Here is a 17,001-nt window from a genome sequence, read left to right as displayed (position 1 = left end):
CATCTAGAATTTATGTTTTGTTCAGTTTTGTGGGGTGGTCCTACGTCTCTTACTGGTACCACTATAGTATGGACTATTTATATGGCCAGAGTTGGGGCATATGAGGCAAGTGAAAAGCCTGGGATATAAAATCTGATGGAAAAGGCTCCTTCTTGGCACTGTACAAATGCTGGTAACGTGTGCTGAGTTATAGCTTGAGATCCTTGACCTCTATGTATCTAAAAAGCATGGAAAATGATTATGACAAATTCCTATTGTCTTGATATCTAGTAAGTGTCTTATTTTGTTTACAGAAGTGGAAACATTAGGCTCACTGTAAAAGAAGAGCTTGTGATACAAAACCTTGTTTTCTCAAAACCTTACAAGTTGTGCAAACCTTACAGTTAATTCATAGACTCCCTTATCCGGCCTAAAATGTTTAAGTAATAAAAAATATGTATCATCACTATTTTCTGTGATCCCAGATTTATGCAAGACATAGTTTTACATCAAAGGAATTATTACTAGCACACATTTTACATTCCTAATGCCTCCTGTCTATGTTTTGCTTTCTTAGACAAAAAAGCTAAGAGCCCAACACTTGTATCCAGAGTTTCAAAGTATAAACTTGGTATAATAAACTGACACTCTAATTTCATTAGCTGACAACACTACCATGTTATATTGATGGCTCCCAGAACTGAAAGATTCTTCACCCTTATTACAAACTTTTAAAATATCAGACAAATTGATTATGGGGGAAATTTCTATATGGACTCACAGAATCCTAGCTTCTTTTCATAGGAATCAATACTAAAACTAATATTTTGGCAGCTAGAATATGAATAGAAGAACATTGTGCACCCTAACTCTAAAATTTGTTAGTTGTCGATGATGGAATCAAAATCAGAATTCGTCAATAGTTCAGTTCTGTAATAGAAAATTACAATGAGCAAGAGCCTGCTAAAAGTAATGTATTTCTGCTTGCCTACTTTCTGAACTAGACCATCTGGTGACTGTGCATCAGTGCTGAGCAATTTGAACACAGGTAAAGTATTTTAGAATTAAAATACCAACCTCTCATTTACTAATACACAGATTATTAAAGCATGCTTCCTGCAAGCTCTATGGACATGTGGATAGGATTTCAGAGAAAACACACTCAGTTGTACTTTACTGACACATTTATGGGTCACTCAAACAGAACATACTAATTGTATGAATAGGGTAGGAAATGGCCATTTTAGAAACTAAAGTACTTTGTGGAAATCAAAGTGATGTCTTGCCTCTTGAATAGCAATGTCTATGATATCTATTTAGAAACATTCTGAGGTCATTTAAAATAGACTGCAAAGCCCAGGTGCATTTTTCTTAAATGCCTCAGAGTTCTTGAATGTGAGCGAAAGAGAAGTTCAACAATACTTTGTTGGCTATGCTTACCTTTTTAAAAAATCACTCCTAGACCCTCAGAGGTGATTGGTTCATGTCTACTCCTTCCACATGGTATTGCATGTGCATCAGTACTCATACTGAGGAATTAGAAACCCATTTAGGAAGCTCTCAGTTCTCCAATGCAAAGGTTCATATGGATCAAAGCACGGAGCATGTTGTGTTTTGTGTCTTAACTGTCGTTCATTCATTCTCCATGAGTCTGGAACAGTCAACCCATTCATCCTGTTCTACTTCAGGAAACACCTTGGGAGGATTTTATCTATCATGCAAAGGATTCAAAGACTCTTTCAGACTATCTTATCCTTTTACTAAATGAGAGATTGAAAAGACCTTAGAAAAGGTGTTAGAGGGTGTGTTTTGCTATGCCAGACTACTGTGTGGAGGATTTAGTTCACAACTGTCACTGTGCCTTGAAGCACAGGAAGGATATTAAATTTCTACATTTTTTTATCTTAAGAAAGTTATTAAGTTGACAGTGCCAATTATGACTAAGCATTCCAAATTATTTGAGCATGGTTGACACTAAACTTATATCAGATCACATTGCCTTTAATGTTTACTTTGTGGAGGGAGGTTTATTGGTCTATTGGTTTGTTTTCTTATAGCTTCTAACAACTTTGCAGATAGCAGACTAGATGGAGAAGTAATACATATCTAAGATAAGCTACATTCTCTTGAATCATACTGCTGTTAATGTTTAGTGATTGTACAGTATGATTTTTAAGTTGTAGGAAAGACATTGATTTTATATATTTTGCTTATAGTTGTACCTTTATTGTTAACTTACTCATTTTTGAGCCAGAATTTATAGTCAAAGAAAGAGAGTCAACTACAAAATATCCATCTTACAGAAATAGTAATTGAAAAAAATGTATATGGATAGGTGAGTGTTGTGTATCCTAACTTCAACATTCATTTGTTAATGGAGGCATCTAAAAACAAACAGAATTTGTTAGCATATCAGTTCCCCGAAAGAAAGTTGTGATGGAAAGTCCCTCCTTACAGTTGTGCCACTTCTATTTACTACTTGCTGAAGCATACCATCTGGCAGCTGTGCATCCGAGCTAAGGAAGTCACATTGGAGGCATGTGTGCGTGCGCGCGCATGTGTGCTTGCCTTATAGAAGAGTTGGGAAATATTCTTTTTCTTTTCCAAATAGAAGCAGTCTGTGTTTGTTGAGGACTTCACTGTAAATCTATTGTTTTCAATGGAACTAGCCTCTGGTTCTTGAGCTTGGATAAGTCTCTTTCTTGTGTTTGATTTTAGGCACAGAGAAAATACTTTCCAGGACTAGAGAGCTGGGAAGGTTGTAGGGGAAGCTCTTGCTCTACAGTATCAAGGAGACCTAAGGCTAGACTTGGTTACTGAATTGCCTAAAATAAACAGACAAATGGCCTTAGAGCCGTGGTTCTCAACCTTTCTAATGCAGTGAACCTTTAATACACTTCCTCCTGTTGTGGTCACCCATGATCCTAAGATGATTTTTGTTGCTACTTCATAACTGTGAAGGTGGTACTCCTACAAATTGTAATGTAAATATCTGATATGTGACTTCCAAAGGGGATGTGACCCACAGGTTGAGAACCACTACCATAGAGGCAAGGTCCTTTTAATGTCTCTGAACTATCTCATTGCTGCAATGGTGAGTCATCCTGCCTCAGCCAGGCAGGCATAGGAACTTTCTGTCTTGCCATTTTCATATGAATTTGAAGGCAGGTAGAGATACCCCAAACTGTGCATGCATATTATGATTGGAAATGCATGCTGGGCATTTCTTCTAAATGTTATGTTCTAATTTCTGTTTTTAGACCCTTAGGCCTGGGTATTTGTAGATAATACCCAGTCACTGGCTTTAGAATCTCCTTTTTGGAATTTCCAGAATTTTACAAAAGTATATACACTTCCGAGTCTTAATCTTACATACTTTCCTTCAACATGATGACATATAGAAATGTAAGTTCAAAATAGATTATATATTGATACACTTGACAGTCTTGCAGACTCATTATTTTAAGGTCTTAAAATAATAATGTAGTGTCTAGCAAGTGATACAATAGCAGATTTCACTTCCTTTAATTATCTAAGCTACCATTATTAATATTCAAATATGTAGGGCTTGTTCAGGTAGACACAGAGTCTGTTCGCTCAGAGGAAAATATGCCTGCAATGAGGCAGATTGGTGGTTTGCAGTGTTTAGTTATTTAATGACACTTCAAAACTGAAGTTTAAATCCCCAAAGCCAGAGAGGACAAACTTGAAAATACAGACATAAAAGGAAAGACTATCACCTCTTTGTGAACATCAGGACTGGCTTTGTACCAACAGGACCAGATTTATTCTGTACACCAAGATTATAAGGGCAGATGACAAAGTGTCTGCAAATAATGCCTGTGTTGTCTGGTGTTTAAAGGACACTTCTAGACATATGTCTACTCATGACCGTGTACAGCAAAAGGAAAAACACCATTCTGTGAAATAATGCATTCCTTTAGAATGGCTATACATGTTCATAATTTTGAAAATATTTCTATTGTAACCTACATCAAAAGGGAAGCCAGGGTTTTGTATGTGTGTCTGACTATACATATGCATTATAAAAAAAAAAGTGAGTCTACTGTAATTACCAGTTTGCAGAGCGAATTCCTGCAGGGTTTGTACTCTCCCCATTAGTAAAAGAGATAAGTTGAAATGTATTAAAATTTCACTGTACAACTGGGAGTTTTTGTTCACAGTAAATGTGTTAATGTTTCTTCATTGCTTGACTGTTTGTGTTTAAATTTAGGCAGCGTGCCCAACAGGGACAAAATTATAGGATAAAGCAATGTATAAAAGAAAATCCTTCAGAGAGCACCAATAAGGCTCTTTTCAAAAATAAGCAGTTACATATAATAGTGCATGGCTGCAGCCATAGAGAAAAGTTTTTATCTGTCTATTTCAGAGTTATTGGAATTTTTTTCCCTTGTGTGAAAGTTAAGAGGACTGTGCTTATGTCGATAGGTAATCTACTTGGATGTGAAAGCATCTATTATTTTATTCAGTGTTACTCTTGAAAAAAGAAAAATAAGTGATTCCTTCCTATCTTTGTGATGAAGAGAGGCTAATAGCATTTAGTGAAAGAGGTGATAGATCACATTTTCTTTCCTAAAACAGGAATTTTTTTCCAAGCTAAGATTTTTAATTAGCGTCTGTTACACTATTGGAACATTTTCCTGGGCTTTTTCTTTGTAGCCATGGACTTAGTAAATATAACTATTCACATAGATAGGCTTACTTTTTAAGAATTAATCTAAAACTACTATCCCCTAGTATGAATGTATAATGAAATTTACTAAAGGCTGCTTGCCGTTTTCCCGTCTAGATGAATAGAAATAGAGGTAGGTATTCAGTAAACAGAGGCTACATAAACTTTGGCCCCTGCTGGAGCAGCACTCCTTTCTTGTCTAGTATGTAGTTAATCCTGCTTGCATTTTGTTGGTTGTTTCTGTTAGCCAGTGTCCATAGGTTGTCCCTGATTTTTCCATAGACCTTAAATAACACAAATTTTAAAAAAAAGTGCCAACAACTACAATATGTATCCTCAACTTGAGATGGTGTCATTCTAGAAATTGTGTGTTTAAATCTACTCAGTGGCTGTAACCTTTGGAATGTGTCATGTATGTGGGGAACTGTAAATGCACATGTATGTGTTTCCTTGTCTGTATCCTGAGTGAGCAGCCTGTGGGAGGGTGGGAAAGCCTCTTGAGCAGTTCTTGTTGTGTGGTAACTTGCCTCAAGGCATAATTTGACCTTAAATAAGTTGGCTCACCCTACAAAAAGGCATTTAATTTTTATTGCCTCTTCTACATTCTTCTTTAAAACATGAATTTTTAACTGATAGACCTTGAAGTGCTTCAGAGTCATTACTTTCTTTTGGCTAATTTGTAGAAAAGGCACCATATGAAAATTGAATTTTTGATCTGATGGAGTAATTTTTGAGTTCTTATGAACCATTTATAATCTATCAAGTAAATCCTTCTTAGTTCACGGATTATTGACCCAATGGACCATATTAGCTGCTTCAAAGCTGTTATAGCCCATTATGTTGATTCAGCTGACATGTACGTGAACCCAGTCCATGTGCCCAAGATGACATTGACATTGTTCTGGAACACTCTTTTTTCCCATCAGGCTTTCTATTTATTTCTTAATTTTCAGTAGTTAGCTCATAGTTCACGACAACCATCAATTCATGACAACCGTCCCTCAATTTGCTCAGTGGTGTCGGAACTTTCTTAGTAGCTGGCTGTCTTTCTGTGAAAAGATAGGTATCTTTGTCTTTTAAATAAGCTAGTGTTTAAAAGACAAAATGAGACTAATTTTTTTAACAGTCTTTGTGTACAAATTTTTTTGACTATTTGAATATATAGTCCTTTGAATTTGAAAAGAAAAAATACCAATAAGAAGGAATAACATTGTTTTTGTGGTGTGTGTGTGTGTGTGTGTGTGTGTGTGTGTATGTGTGTGGTGTTTAAATACATTGTCTGGTGTGTTTAAATGCATTGTCTGAGAGGTTTCATTTGAACAATTCCAATGACTTCAGCTACTTCAGCTACTGGAAAAATGGAGCTGTGCCTTCATTGATTTGTACAAAGCTCTAATGAATCCAGCACAGGCCTCAGCACAGACCCAGGGGACTCTGACCAAACATTAATAATGTGTAAGGATGCATAGTGTGCTCATCATATTATTTTTGTTATCTGTAATAGGTGTGACTCCTGTGGTGAGACCTGTATTTAAGCAAAGGAACTCATCTTCATAGGGTATCTGTGATGTCCCAGTATAGAGACAATGGACAGTAACAAAATGCTTGTTGGTATCTGTGTTACTAGTGGGCATTCTCAAGACATAGATGGATACAAAATTATTTGTATTAAGCCATGTGTCCTTGGAAGTATTGTATCTTATGTTCAAGAGTTTGAAATGTCTTAATAGAACCATTTAAACTCCAGTAAATACTGTTTGGAGTCACTTTCTTTACCTAAATATACCAGTGTTGGTAGAAAATTCTAGTAAGTTAACTATGTATCAGGTTCTCTCACTTTTTCAAATTGCTTAAATCTTCATGCTCAGGCCCCTTTCCCTTTTCTGTACCTTGGTTCACATCTGAAGAGTGTTAAATATCTATCAGAACTTGTTGAGAGTGGGATAGTCATGTGAATTTCTTTTCTTTCTTTTCAAACACAGGCTGTGTGGAAATAGTCCAGCTCACTAGCTGTGGCCTGTTCTACTTAAAGACATCTTACAGACTCTTTTCTGCTGTTTAAATGAGAACCTAACCTGAGAGATTTTAGTGGTTAAACATGAGAATGCATTTGCAGAATATTATTCAGTCTTGATAGCAGTGCAAAAACACAGACTGTTAGTCTCACAGAGTATGTCTCTCTTGTCCTGAGTAGTTGCTGTCATCTGAAATGATAAATTCCAAATGCAGCAACTCTCTTCCCATGTCTGTTCATGATAGTGAACTTTTTCACAAACCTAGGGGAGTAAATTTAGTCAAAAGGTCATTTACCTCACTCTCATCCTTGGTAAATGGATTGAATAGAATGCTTTTGGTGTTTTAAATAATGTAGCTTAGGTCAATATACTGAAGAGAGGATCTAGTAGAATCTTTACTGTCTCTCTCCATCCCTTCTTCCTTTCACTGTCCTTCCCTCCCTTTCTTCCTCCTAATGCTGGAATTAACTCAGGGCTTTCTATTAACCAGGTCAAAATCAAAACTCAGAGCCTTACCCTCTGCCTGGAATTTCTGGGCATTTTTCTTAAAGGAGATGGTAGTGTGCCAGTTGGGAAGGAACAATACCTTGAGATGTGTTATATATGGTACAACAGATTTTGGATTATCTGTAAACCTATCTGCCTGGTTACCAAAGTACAAAGTCATTGTGTGGGTTGCATGCTCTTCCCAGGATTTAAAGGTACTTCTGAAAAAACAGGACATGAATTTCTTATTGTCTTGCTTCTTCCTGAGTAGGGAGTAGATTTTTGTAAAGTATTAAAAGGCTTATAAATCTTCTTACATCGCATTACAATTACAAATCCCTTCCTTATGAATGTCTTTCCTATCATATTATTGATTGTTTTTATGAACTAGTGCCACAGAGATGTGTAATCACATTATCACCTTTCAAATTGCATTAGTGCAAATGAATGAAAAGTGTACCAATGGAAGACAAAATTGCTGATTCACCATAAAGGTATAATGAGGTGATTATCAACATTCAGATGGTATCAGTATTCTGGCTCTTTATATAAGGTTATGTGTCATGGCAGATGCAGAGTGTAGTTAGGATATAGCTGTTTTAGTGGTGAGTGAACTCCCCTCTTACTTTCATATTGATGATGGCTGTATCCATTGGAAGAAGTCGTTCCTTCTAGCCGTGTCTTCTCAGTTGCCTAGATAGTCTGTAAGTCTTTTAAATATTCAAGTACTAAATAGAATTTCTGAATTGTTAACTGTTACGTAAGAAACTGAAATGTCTTGCCCAAATTGAAATGTCTTTCCATTTTCTATTTTTCTAATATTGCTAATTATCTAACAAAATAGTTTATATTTCTATTGACCTGATTTAATTGGGGGGAAAGCACTTCCACATTCAGACACTTACCTGCTTTGATGCCATGGAAGCATACGTATTTTCCTTATATAATTGGCTATATCCCGCTGTTGATTTTTACTCTGAACTCTTAAATTATTTAAATGGGGTCTTCCTCATGTCGATTGATGGTAGGCTATGATCTTGAGGTAATGACTACAGATGCTCATTGGATCTGTGTCTGAAAATTTATGTGCCTCTGTGTGTCCCTTACTCCCTGTTTATGTATTCATACAGTCATAGGAATATTCAGAGTCATGTATAATGATACATCCATAAGTTTAGGGGTTTCTCTCTTTGCTTCCTCCCCCATACTTAATTAGTTTCTAGACTGAAGTAATTTTTTCCATCACTGTAAATTGAGCAGTGTTATGGACCTATGCATGACAAAACACACCACTCTGATTTATAAGCAGATTCTCTTCAGAGTTTTTAGAGTCTTGATAATAGTACTATAATTGAGAAGCCCCCCCCCCCCAAATTTTTTAAACGATGTCCTGGATTTTCCAGAATAAAATGGTACTATTTAAATACTAGTTTTTAAAATAGATACATTAGTTTTTAATATTTTGAAAGGGAGATCTTTTTAGACATAGGTACCATTGAAATTCCTTTTGTTTACTATCTGTGTATTAATTCATTTAGTATTTATCTGGCAAAGTTGTACTGGGGCAAGACAGATACTATGCCAAACTGTGTCTCCCGTGAAAGACTATCTTATAGAATTAATGATTTAGCACCACTGAAAATAGTAATGGTGTATGAATCTTGTGCCTGTTTATGAATGACTTAATTGAGATATATGTTTCACACCACATGCCTTCTACCCATTTAAATATTTGGTTAAATGCACTTTTGTATAACAAGTATATGCAGCGATCCTGACTTTGTTTTGAAGACATTTTCAACACCTACAAATGTAATTTCATATGTTTTAGCCATGACGTTAGCCAGCACCATAATTCTATCTGTATAGTTTCCCCATACGGACATTCCATGTAAATGGAATCATGCAGTATCATTAGTGCCTTCTTGCATTAACTTACTGTATTACTTTTCCTGTCCATGTAGGTTTTAGTATGTTTCATTTTTTATAGCCAAGTAATATTTCATCATAGGAATATACCACATTTTTTTAATCTACCTGTTGATGGACGTCTGTATTTTTGAAGGAGAAACTTCAAAGTCAGGGTTTATCTCTTGATTTTTAACAGTAGTAGATGTTCTAAGGTTGACTTTGTCAGTGAATCTCTTGAACCTCTTTCAGTTATTTTGAAAGCATTTATTATGAAAATGATAGTTTCCTTGGCTCACAATTTTTCTTTTTAAAAATTTAATCATCTTTGAATCACATAGCCTTTTGTGTTTCACATATTGTTTACTGTTTAAACCAATGACATCTTCCCTTCATAGTGAGTCTAGCAGACTGTTTTCAAATCATCCAGAGCACGCACAAGATTGAATGACGTGTTTTCTGTTGAAAAGACCAAAAGGATTTTCTGATTGCACAAGTATAGAAAAGTGGCCATTTGTCTTCTACTATTTCCTCATATGTTAGGCATATATAAGAAATGTTTTTTAATTGTTTTTACTTTCAAGTTATGTTACTACCACATGCTATAAATATATTTAGTGTACTGTAGCATACTATAGATATATATATTTAGCATAATTTTCATTAAGTTTTTAAGTAATGTTGTTAGGCAGACAGAATAACTTCATTTCTCTTTTCTTGCACATGCTTGAGTATAGTAGTGCTTGTGTTATAGCTGAACAAGCTATGGATACTTAGCATTCATAATAAGCCTTATGATCAGCAATAATTTACTAACTATAAACCATATTTGTTACCTATTCAACCTTATATTTATGTCTTTGTATAAATATAGAGACTATACCTACCTTAGTAATAGTTTTATTGTCAGAATTATCTAGAGTTTTTAGACTGGTAAAGAAAAGGGAGGTTTTCTGGGTGTGATCTTTGTAACCATATAAGGCCTTTGGGGACATGATCTATGTCTGCCCACTGACATCCTGCCTAATTGTAAAACCAGATTGTCAACCCCAGAGCCCAAAAGGTTGGTATTCCTTTACATACAATGTAAAAGAATTTTGTAACCAAGAAAAAGTAATTGTCCCATGTAGTTGTATTGTTAATATTTGTCACTAGTAAAGTTAATTGTCCATCAGTTTTTACGTGCTACAGATTTTTGTGCAAGTGGCATCATGAACTGGCTAGTTTAGAAAAATGAGTCTTCTGCAAAGCATGTTAGATAGTTTCCCAAGACCCAGACTGAACTTCATAGACTTCCTTGGAGATTTTTTTCTTTTTACTTTGCCTTATGAAGTGGCCATATGAGGAAAAGAAAAAACTGTCCTGAAACTTTTATAGGAAAATATCTGTTTGTGTATTTTACATATATATAATTAATATGTTTATGATTTTAAAACTGATAGGTTGAGTTTAAGAAAAAGAAATTCTTTATGAGCTGAGACTAGAACTCAGTGGTAGAGTGTTTCCTTAATATGCTGGAGGCCCAAGGCATCAACCTCAGTGCTGGAGGAGAAGAACTGAAACTAGAAAAGCTGGAGCTTCTCCCACTGGTAATCATTACAGCTGACGACTGTTTACTCAGAAAGCACACTGCCTGAGATACAGTGGACACGAGTGGCTGGAATGAATGCTACCTTCACAATTAAAATTTTCCACAATTTAAGTTTAATGTGAGTTATGTTCTTCAGGATTAAATGCTTAAATTTTTTTCAAGTGAAATTCCATGACCCAAGTTACAAATCCTCCCTATTGCCTTAAGAAATGAACAATGAGAAAGTGAATTTAAGCAGTTTTAGTTACACATGAGAGTTTGGCCAGAGTTTTAATCACTAAGAAAAAGTGTTTGATGAGTCACCAAGCCCTGTGAATCCTTTTTTTGGGGGGGGTGGGGTAGAAAGTGAAAACGCAAAACTAAAATGAGTTTTGTTGTAGAACTCTGCTCACTGTGATTGATTCTGTACATGTATGTTGTAAGTTTGTATTTGTCTTGTGACCTTATCCTTACCTGTTGTTATTTTGTGTCAGATAAATCAAGTGCTTATTTCTACATAAGGAACAGCTAACATGTTTAGCCTGTGTATAATTCCTTTATTAGTTATACTAAGTATTAACAGAAACAACAGTTTTCTTTCCTGAGAAATGCCATTTTGAAAGAAACCTGATGTTTGGCTCATACATACTCACAGAGTTAGCAAGGTTAGTGTAATGAGAGACACCAAGAGACTTTTTTGGTGATAGTCTAGTTTGTATTTGAATAGAACTTTGGAATATAACCAGAATACCTCAAAAATGCATTCTTATTTAATATTAAAATTTATTAGTATTTTGTAAACCAACTGTGCTTACTTATAGGTTTTAGGGGTACCTTTTTAAAGATGGGTCTTGCTTACATTGTCTAGGTTATTGTTAAACCCCTGAACTCTTCTCTCAGCATCCCAGGTAACTGGGACTGTGTATGTGTGTGTTGCTACTACATTTCTGATGTCCTTTTTGAATCTGTACATTTTCCCCTGTCTTAGGTAGAGGACTACAGTAAGTACTAATTGGTGGAATACCTCCACTAATACTATTTTAGAGCCTTAAAACAGAAATAATAATGTTTGTCCTGACCTTAGACACACACACAATCACACACAATCAGTTATTCATTAATATTAAGATATGTTTTGTACTCACCTTAGACACACACACAATCACACACAATCAGTTATTCATTAATATTAAGATATGTTACACATCTGACAAAATAATGGAATAAAATTTAGTGAAAAAGCAAGTCATTCCTACACATACAGAATATTTCTTAATATCATAAACAGTTGTCATTCGTTCAACTCTTACTTTTCCAAACACGACAATCAATGTTTTATGTTGATTAGCTACATCTTTTGAGAAACTTACCATGTAATTCATAGAAACCATTATTAGGAATTGAAAATGATGTTTGAAGAATCTTCCTCCCTTGCTCTCTTCAGTTTTTGGGATCTCATGTAGCTTATGCTGGTTTCATATTTATTATGTAGCTGTGGATGACCTTGCTAGCAAGGCGGATGATTTGAGTTAGATCTCTGGAACCCACATGATGGAAGAAGAAAACCAACTCCCATAAGTTGTCCTGACTTCCACATGTGCACTATAATGCACACACGCATACTTGAGTAGTGAGCACTTGACACATGCATGTGTCTAACACACATACACACACCAACACCCAACACCACACCAAAAATACAGTGATCAATTACAATGAGGAAGAATAGGTATAGGATGGGGTCCACTGTCAAAAAAAAAGAAGCTGATGTGAGGGTCAAGATCACATTAAAGCAATTCTTATATGGAAGAGTGCAGATGAAAAAGAGGTCAAGTCATCAAGGAGAGAAGAGGAATGATCAGATTAATTAGGAGCCATTTTGAATGGTCTAGGGGAACCCCAACTAGAATTCAGATATTAATAATGAGAGTGGGAGGCCAGGAAATGCAAGGACAGCTGATTTTTGGAGGGAGACATAATGTCATTGAAACTGTCCTGTGACTTCCTGTCTTTGCAGGAACAACTCTCGGCCATAAGTGCAGAACACTCAGACACACGTGTGTTTCAGATGCTTGAGTGACTTCAGGCAAGTTATTAGTCATCTCCTCAGGTTCCACATACATGAAAGGAAAGGAGTAACCGTGTTAAGTTCATGATCTTTTCTGAGAACATTTTTTTTAATTATCTAGCACACTGACTGGAAAATGACAAACATTCAACTAATGTAGCTATTATTAATTATAAAGGACAATAAGAAGTGACCATGTTTGGACAGAGGACTAGAGAGGAATAGATGGTATCTATCACCCTGTTTAAAAACTCTTATTCTTGGGCTCTTCCCTCTAAACTCTCTAATTACAAAGCCTGCAAATACCAAGTTGCCAAACCTTGTACACAGGAACACTGACATCCATTTCTTTCCACTCAACACAATTACTGCCTCCAAGGTCATGTTGTTTGCACAGTAGTTGGAGCTGTAGGAGAGGATGGAATTGCCAATTGAAGAAGGAAAAGCCTGACCATGGGCAACTTCTGTGTTTATTTATAGTGGTGAGTGAGAAGTTGCTACCAGAAAAGCTAAATAGTGAGTCTCAACTTCTCAAGAGTGAAGATGAGGTTGGGTTGTAAGTTACATCAAGGTCTATGAGGACAAGGAAACTAGGAGAGTAACCAGATTCAGGCACCTGTGTCCAGAATTCAGGTAGCAGAATTAAACTGTAGATCGTGTGAGGAAGTAGAGATACTGGTTTGGGTATGCATGGGTTTCCCTTTCAAGAAACCCATGATAGAGGTAAACAGGAGTAATTACTTTTAATGTGTTGTGAGTTAAAGTGTTTTGAGAGCTGAGGGCAAGAGTTACAAGCTAGGTTAGAAGGGTTGGTAGCTCCTGCAGCTTGTTCTTGAGTGCCTAAGGGGTTGAGGCACAAGTTGGTGAGCGGGGGTCCTGCAGATGGGTCTGCATTGGCCAGCCGGAACATTGTTCCCTGCAGAGAGAGATGGCAATGAAGAGTCTCCATGAAGTTTCTGCAGCCTTCCCCCTTTCTGGTGTTCAGATGTTGTCAGACAGTGTAGTTTTGACAGTTCTGTGCAGAGTTCCCGTAGAGTGGGAAACACTCCAGCATTAGGTAATGGAAGAAGGAATCGAGGGTGCTCACAGGCATGAGGGGTCCTCCACTGCAGTGCTTCCTGAAGCACATGGACATTTCTGAGGTTTAACCAGATTTGATAGTTTATGATAAATCTGTTTTGTAAGTGTGCCTGAGTTGGCAGGCAACCATATTGGTTCTGTTTTGTTGTGAATAAATAGTATGTCAGAGTTTTATGTCATTTCAAAAACATTATTTAAAACAAAACTTCCTTTGAAGCTATGATAGTCTCTTACACAAAATATTTATTTAGCCATATTGTTTAAGTATCTGTAATTCCCTTAAGGAGGAATTTTAGTCTGTGTAAGTCTGAGTTTAAAACAGATAGGCCTTCTGGAATTTATAGAAATACAAAATGGCTAGTCCTGTGCTTAAGTGTTTATATACAAAGGAGCTGAGGTGTTCCAGTGTTCTATGTTTGGGTATAAAAAGAATAGGATCCATGAAAAAGAAATCATTTTGAAAATATTCAATTCCCAAGTAAACCAGATGAATAAAGTTATTTAAGTAGTTCTGAATGAATGAGTTAGCTAGCAATAAGATGTGTGTGTGTGTGTGTGTGTGTGTGTGTGTGTAGTTAACCTACATCTCTTTGTTTTTGTCTTGACTATGTCTAAAAGTAAAGGTTTGCTCTAAATGTTGTTAAATAAAAACTTTTGGCAAAATAATTAACATCAAATTAATGGCTCAAACTGTTTGATGTTAAATATTCTCCTTAGAATATCATTTCTTTTTATTGTCCACTCTTTTTGATAAGGCAGAGGGTTTTAAAATATATTTATGAAAGTTTGTACTTATGCACTTAAAGTATTTTTAGTGTTAATATAGTCTCTACATCTGGATTTGTAACCGGATACTTAGAAAAGCACCTTGTTTTGTTTTTTTTTTTTTTTTTTTTTTTTTTTTTGGTTTTCGAGACAGCGTTTCTCTTATAGCCCGGGCTGTCCTGGAACTCACTCTGTAGACCAGGCTGGCCTTGGACTCAGAAATCCTCCTGCCTCTGCCTCCCAAGTGCTGGGATTAAAGGCGTGCACCACCACCGCCCAGCTGCAACTTGTTTTTAATGGAAACATTGTATTCTAAAAATTTTTGATCATAGTATAATCACATCTTTAGTTCATTAATTCATGAACAATTTATATGAAGAAGCTGCTTATAAGTGTATTCTGATATATCAGTTTATATGAGAATTGGAAACTGAGCTTTCAGGAGAGTATTTCTCATTATACCCATTTAGTCCTGTAATCGCTAAATCATACAACCAACTTTAATAACCTGTATAAGGTACAATCTAATGGTAGGCATTAGAAGAAACTCTGAAATAACAGGTGGATTGTGAATTCAAATATCTTTTTAGTGCTGAACAAAGGAGCAAATTAAGTCTAAAAAGACCATAGGTTGAGGATCGTAACATCTAAAACAGGCTATGTATCCACAGAGACAGCATTAGTTGAAAGAGAAATGAAAGAGAAAGTCTTTAAACCTGTGTGGCCTGGTCATAGGGAGAAGAGACCATTGAACCTTATCTTTTGTAGATGGACTTGGCCCAAAGATATTAACAATATCTAGATAGAACACTGTCTGATTCAAGGGAAAGCGTTCATATAAAAACCCAAATGCTTTCAGAAAGTTATCTTTGTGTATGTTTGTGTAGATGTCAGGTACCAATTTAACTAACTGTGTTTGGTGGGGCCTCAGCCATGGCAGCCATCCTTGATCACATCTAAGTCTCTAGGGATATGTTTTCCAGCAGTTCAGATGGTCATATTAGATTGTTCATAGGTGAGTGATCAGGTTTAATCCCTTCTGACTCTAGAATTTCCATGCAACTAGAAGTCATATATACAAGATAAATTTGTTAACTTCTATCTAGGGGCACAGGTTCGGAGCACACTTTCTAAGCATGGATGTCACTCATAGAAATGTATACTCCATTTATGGAGCTTTCTAAGAATTCAGTCTATAAAGTGAACTGGTGAGGTAAATTTTTTTAACTTCTTATTGGTTCTTTTGTCCATACTTCTTTGCTTGCAAATGTTCATTGATATGAGACCTCTGGCTTCTGCTAGTCCTGTCAATACTGGAACCTCACTGGGACATCCTGTTGTTGCCCTGTGTCATGGAGATCTTGTGGCTTTGGATCTGTAGGACTGGGTCTTTTATGTACTCCAGCTGTTCATTGATGGAGTAGCTGTTGGGGTAGCCCAATTCAAAGCCCTGGATTTAGCCTGAGAAGTATCTGAGCTGGCCAGTCTGCCAGTATCCCGCTCATGCCCTCCGGGCTGGCTAGTGAGGTTATTTGTAAAGTGCTTGTGGGAACTGAAAGACATTTCTTGTGTGTTCCAGTGTTCTACAATGGAATTGTACTTTTCCAAGTGTAGAATCTTTATGGAAACATTTTTACTCTTTTTTATCTGGTTTCAAAATAAAGTTTCAACTTATTCTCTTGTCACCATTGAAATAAAACACTGCTTTCATTTCAATAGGGATGAAACTAGAATTAATAAAGAGAAAAAGAAATTGTTTATAAACATTTAAATAAAAGCCACCAAAAGTGATTTTCTTAATAATCTTTGTGTTGCCATATTTTACTTTTATAAATACTTCCCTTAGAACAGTGTTTGGCTGGTGTCTTCTTAAAATAGAGGCCTTTTCTTTTGCATTATTATGAAGTAGTTAAGTTAAATAAACATGCAGCAGCAACAGAATCATTTTTCTCTTTTTGGAGACCCAGTGTTACAAATGCAGTGTCCTATGGAAACCATAAATCTTTATCCACGCTCACTTCATTCTCCTTTTGTATTTAAAGACTTAACATATCATGTTTGTGAATGTGCTTTGTTATCTCAACCCGCTGCTGTGAAATACTTTGGTATAAAATGTATTTTCAAACGTCTTCAGACCCTTACCAACCTTAAACCTTGGACAGGAGAAGTGGGACTGTTTACTAAAGAGTGAGAAATCAAATGTCTTTGGGTAGATGCTGATGTCATCTCCTCCTCTGTTTTCAGGCCATCCGCTGCACATTGGTAAACTGCACGTGTGAGTGTTTCCAGCCCGGGAAGATTAACCTGCGGACTTGTGATCAGTGTAAACATGGCTGGGTGGCACATGGTGAGGAAAATCTAGGCTCCTCTTTCTGTTCTTGCTATGTTCGTGTGTGTGTGTGTGTGTGTGTGTGTGTGTGTGTGTGTGTGTGTGTGT

The 17,001-nt window shown here is 36.2% G+C and overlaps 1 protein-coding gene across 2 annotated transcripts in view; it reads left to right on the top strand.

The window, feature by feature from the left end:
* Positions 1–17,001, top strand: part of Bnc2 (basonuclin 2) — a 334,323-nt gene that overhangs the window by 180,621 nt on the left and 136,701 nt on the right. For both annotated transcript variants that reach the window (XM_028753637.1, XM_028753638.1), the window contains one exon: positions 16,809–16,911. In XM_028753637.1, the coding sequence (XP_028609470.1) occupies positions 16,809–16,911 (103 nt within the window). The remainder of the gene's footprint in view (positions 1–16,808; positions 16,912–17,001) is intronic.

Source organism: Grammomys surdaster, unplaced genomic scaffold (assembly GCF_004785775.1).
Source record: "Grammomys surdaster isolate TR1022 unplaced genomic scaffold, NIH_TR_1.0 125951, whole genome shotgun sequence".
In the NCBI taxonomy this organism is placed as follows: domain Eukaryota; kingdom Metazoa; phylum Chordata; class Mammalia; order Rodentia; family Muridae; genus Grammomys; species Grammomys surdaster.
This window is presented reverse-complemented; position numbering and strand designations above follow the sequence as displayed.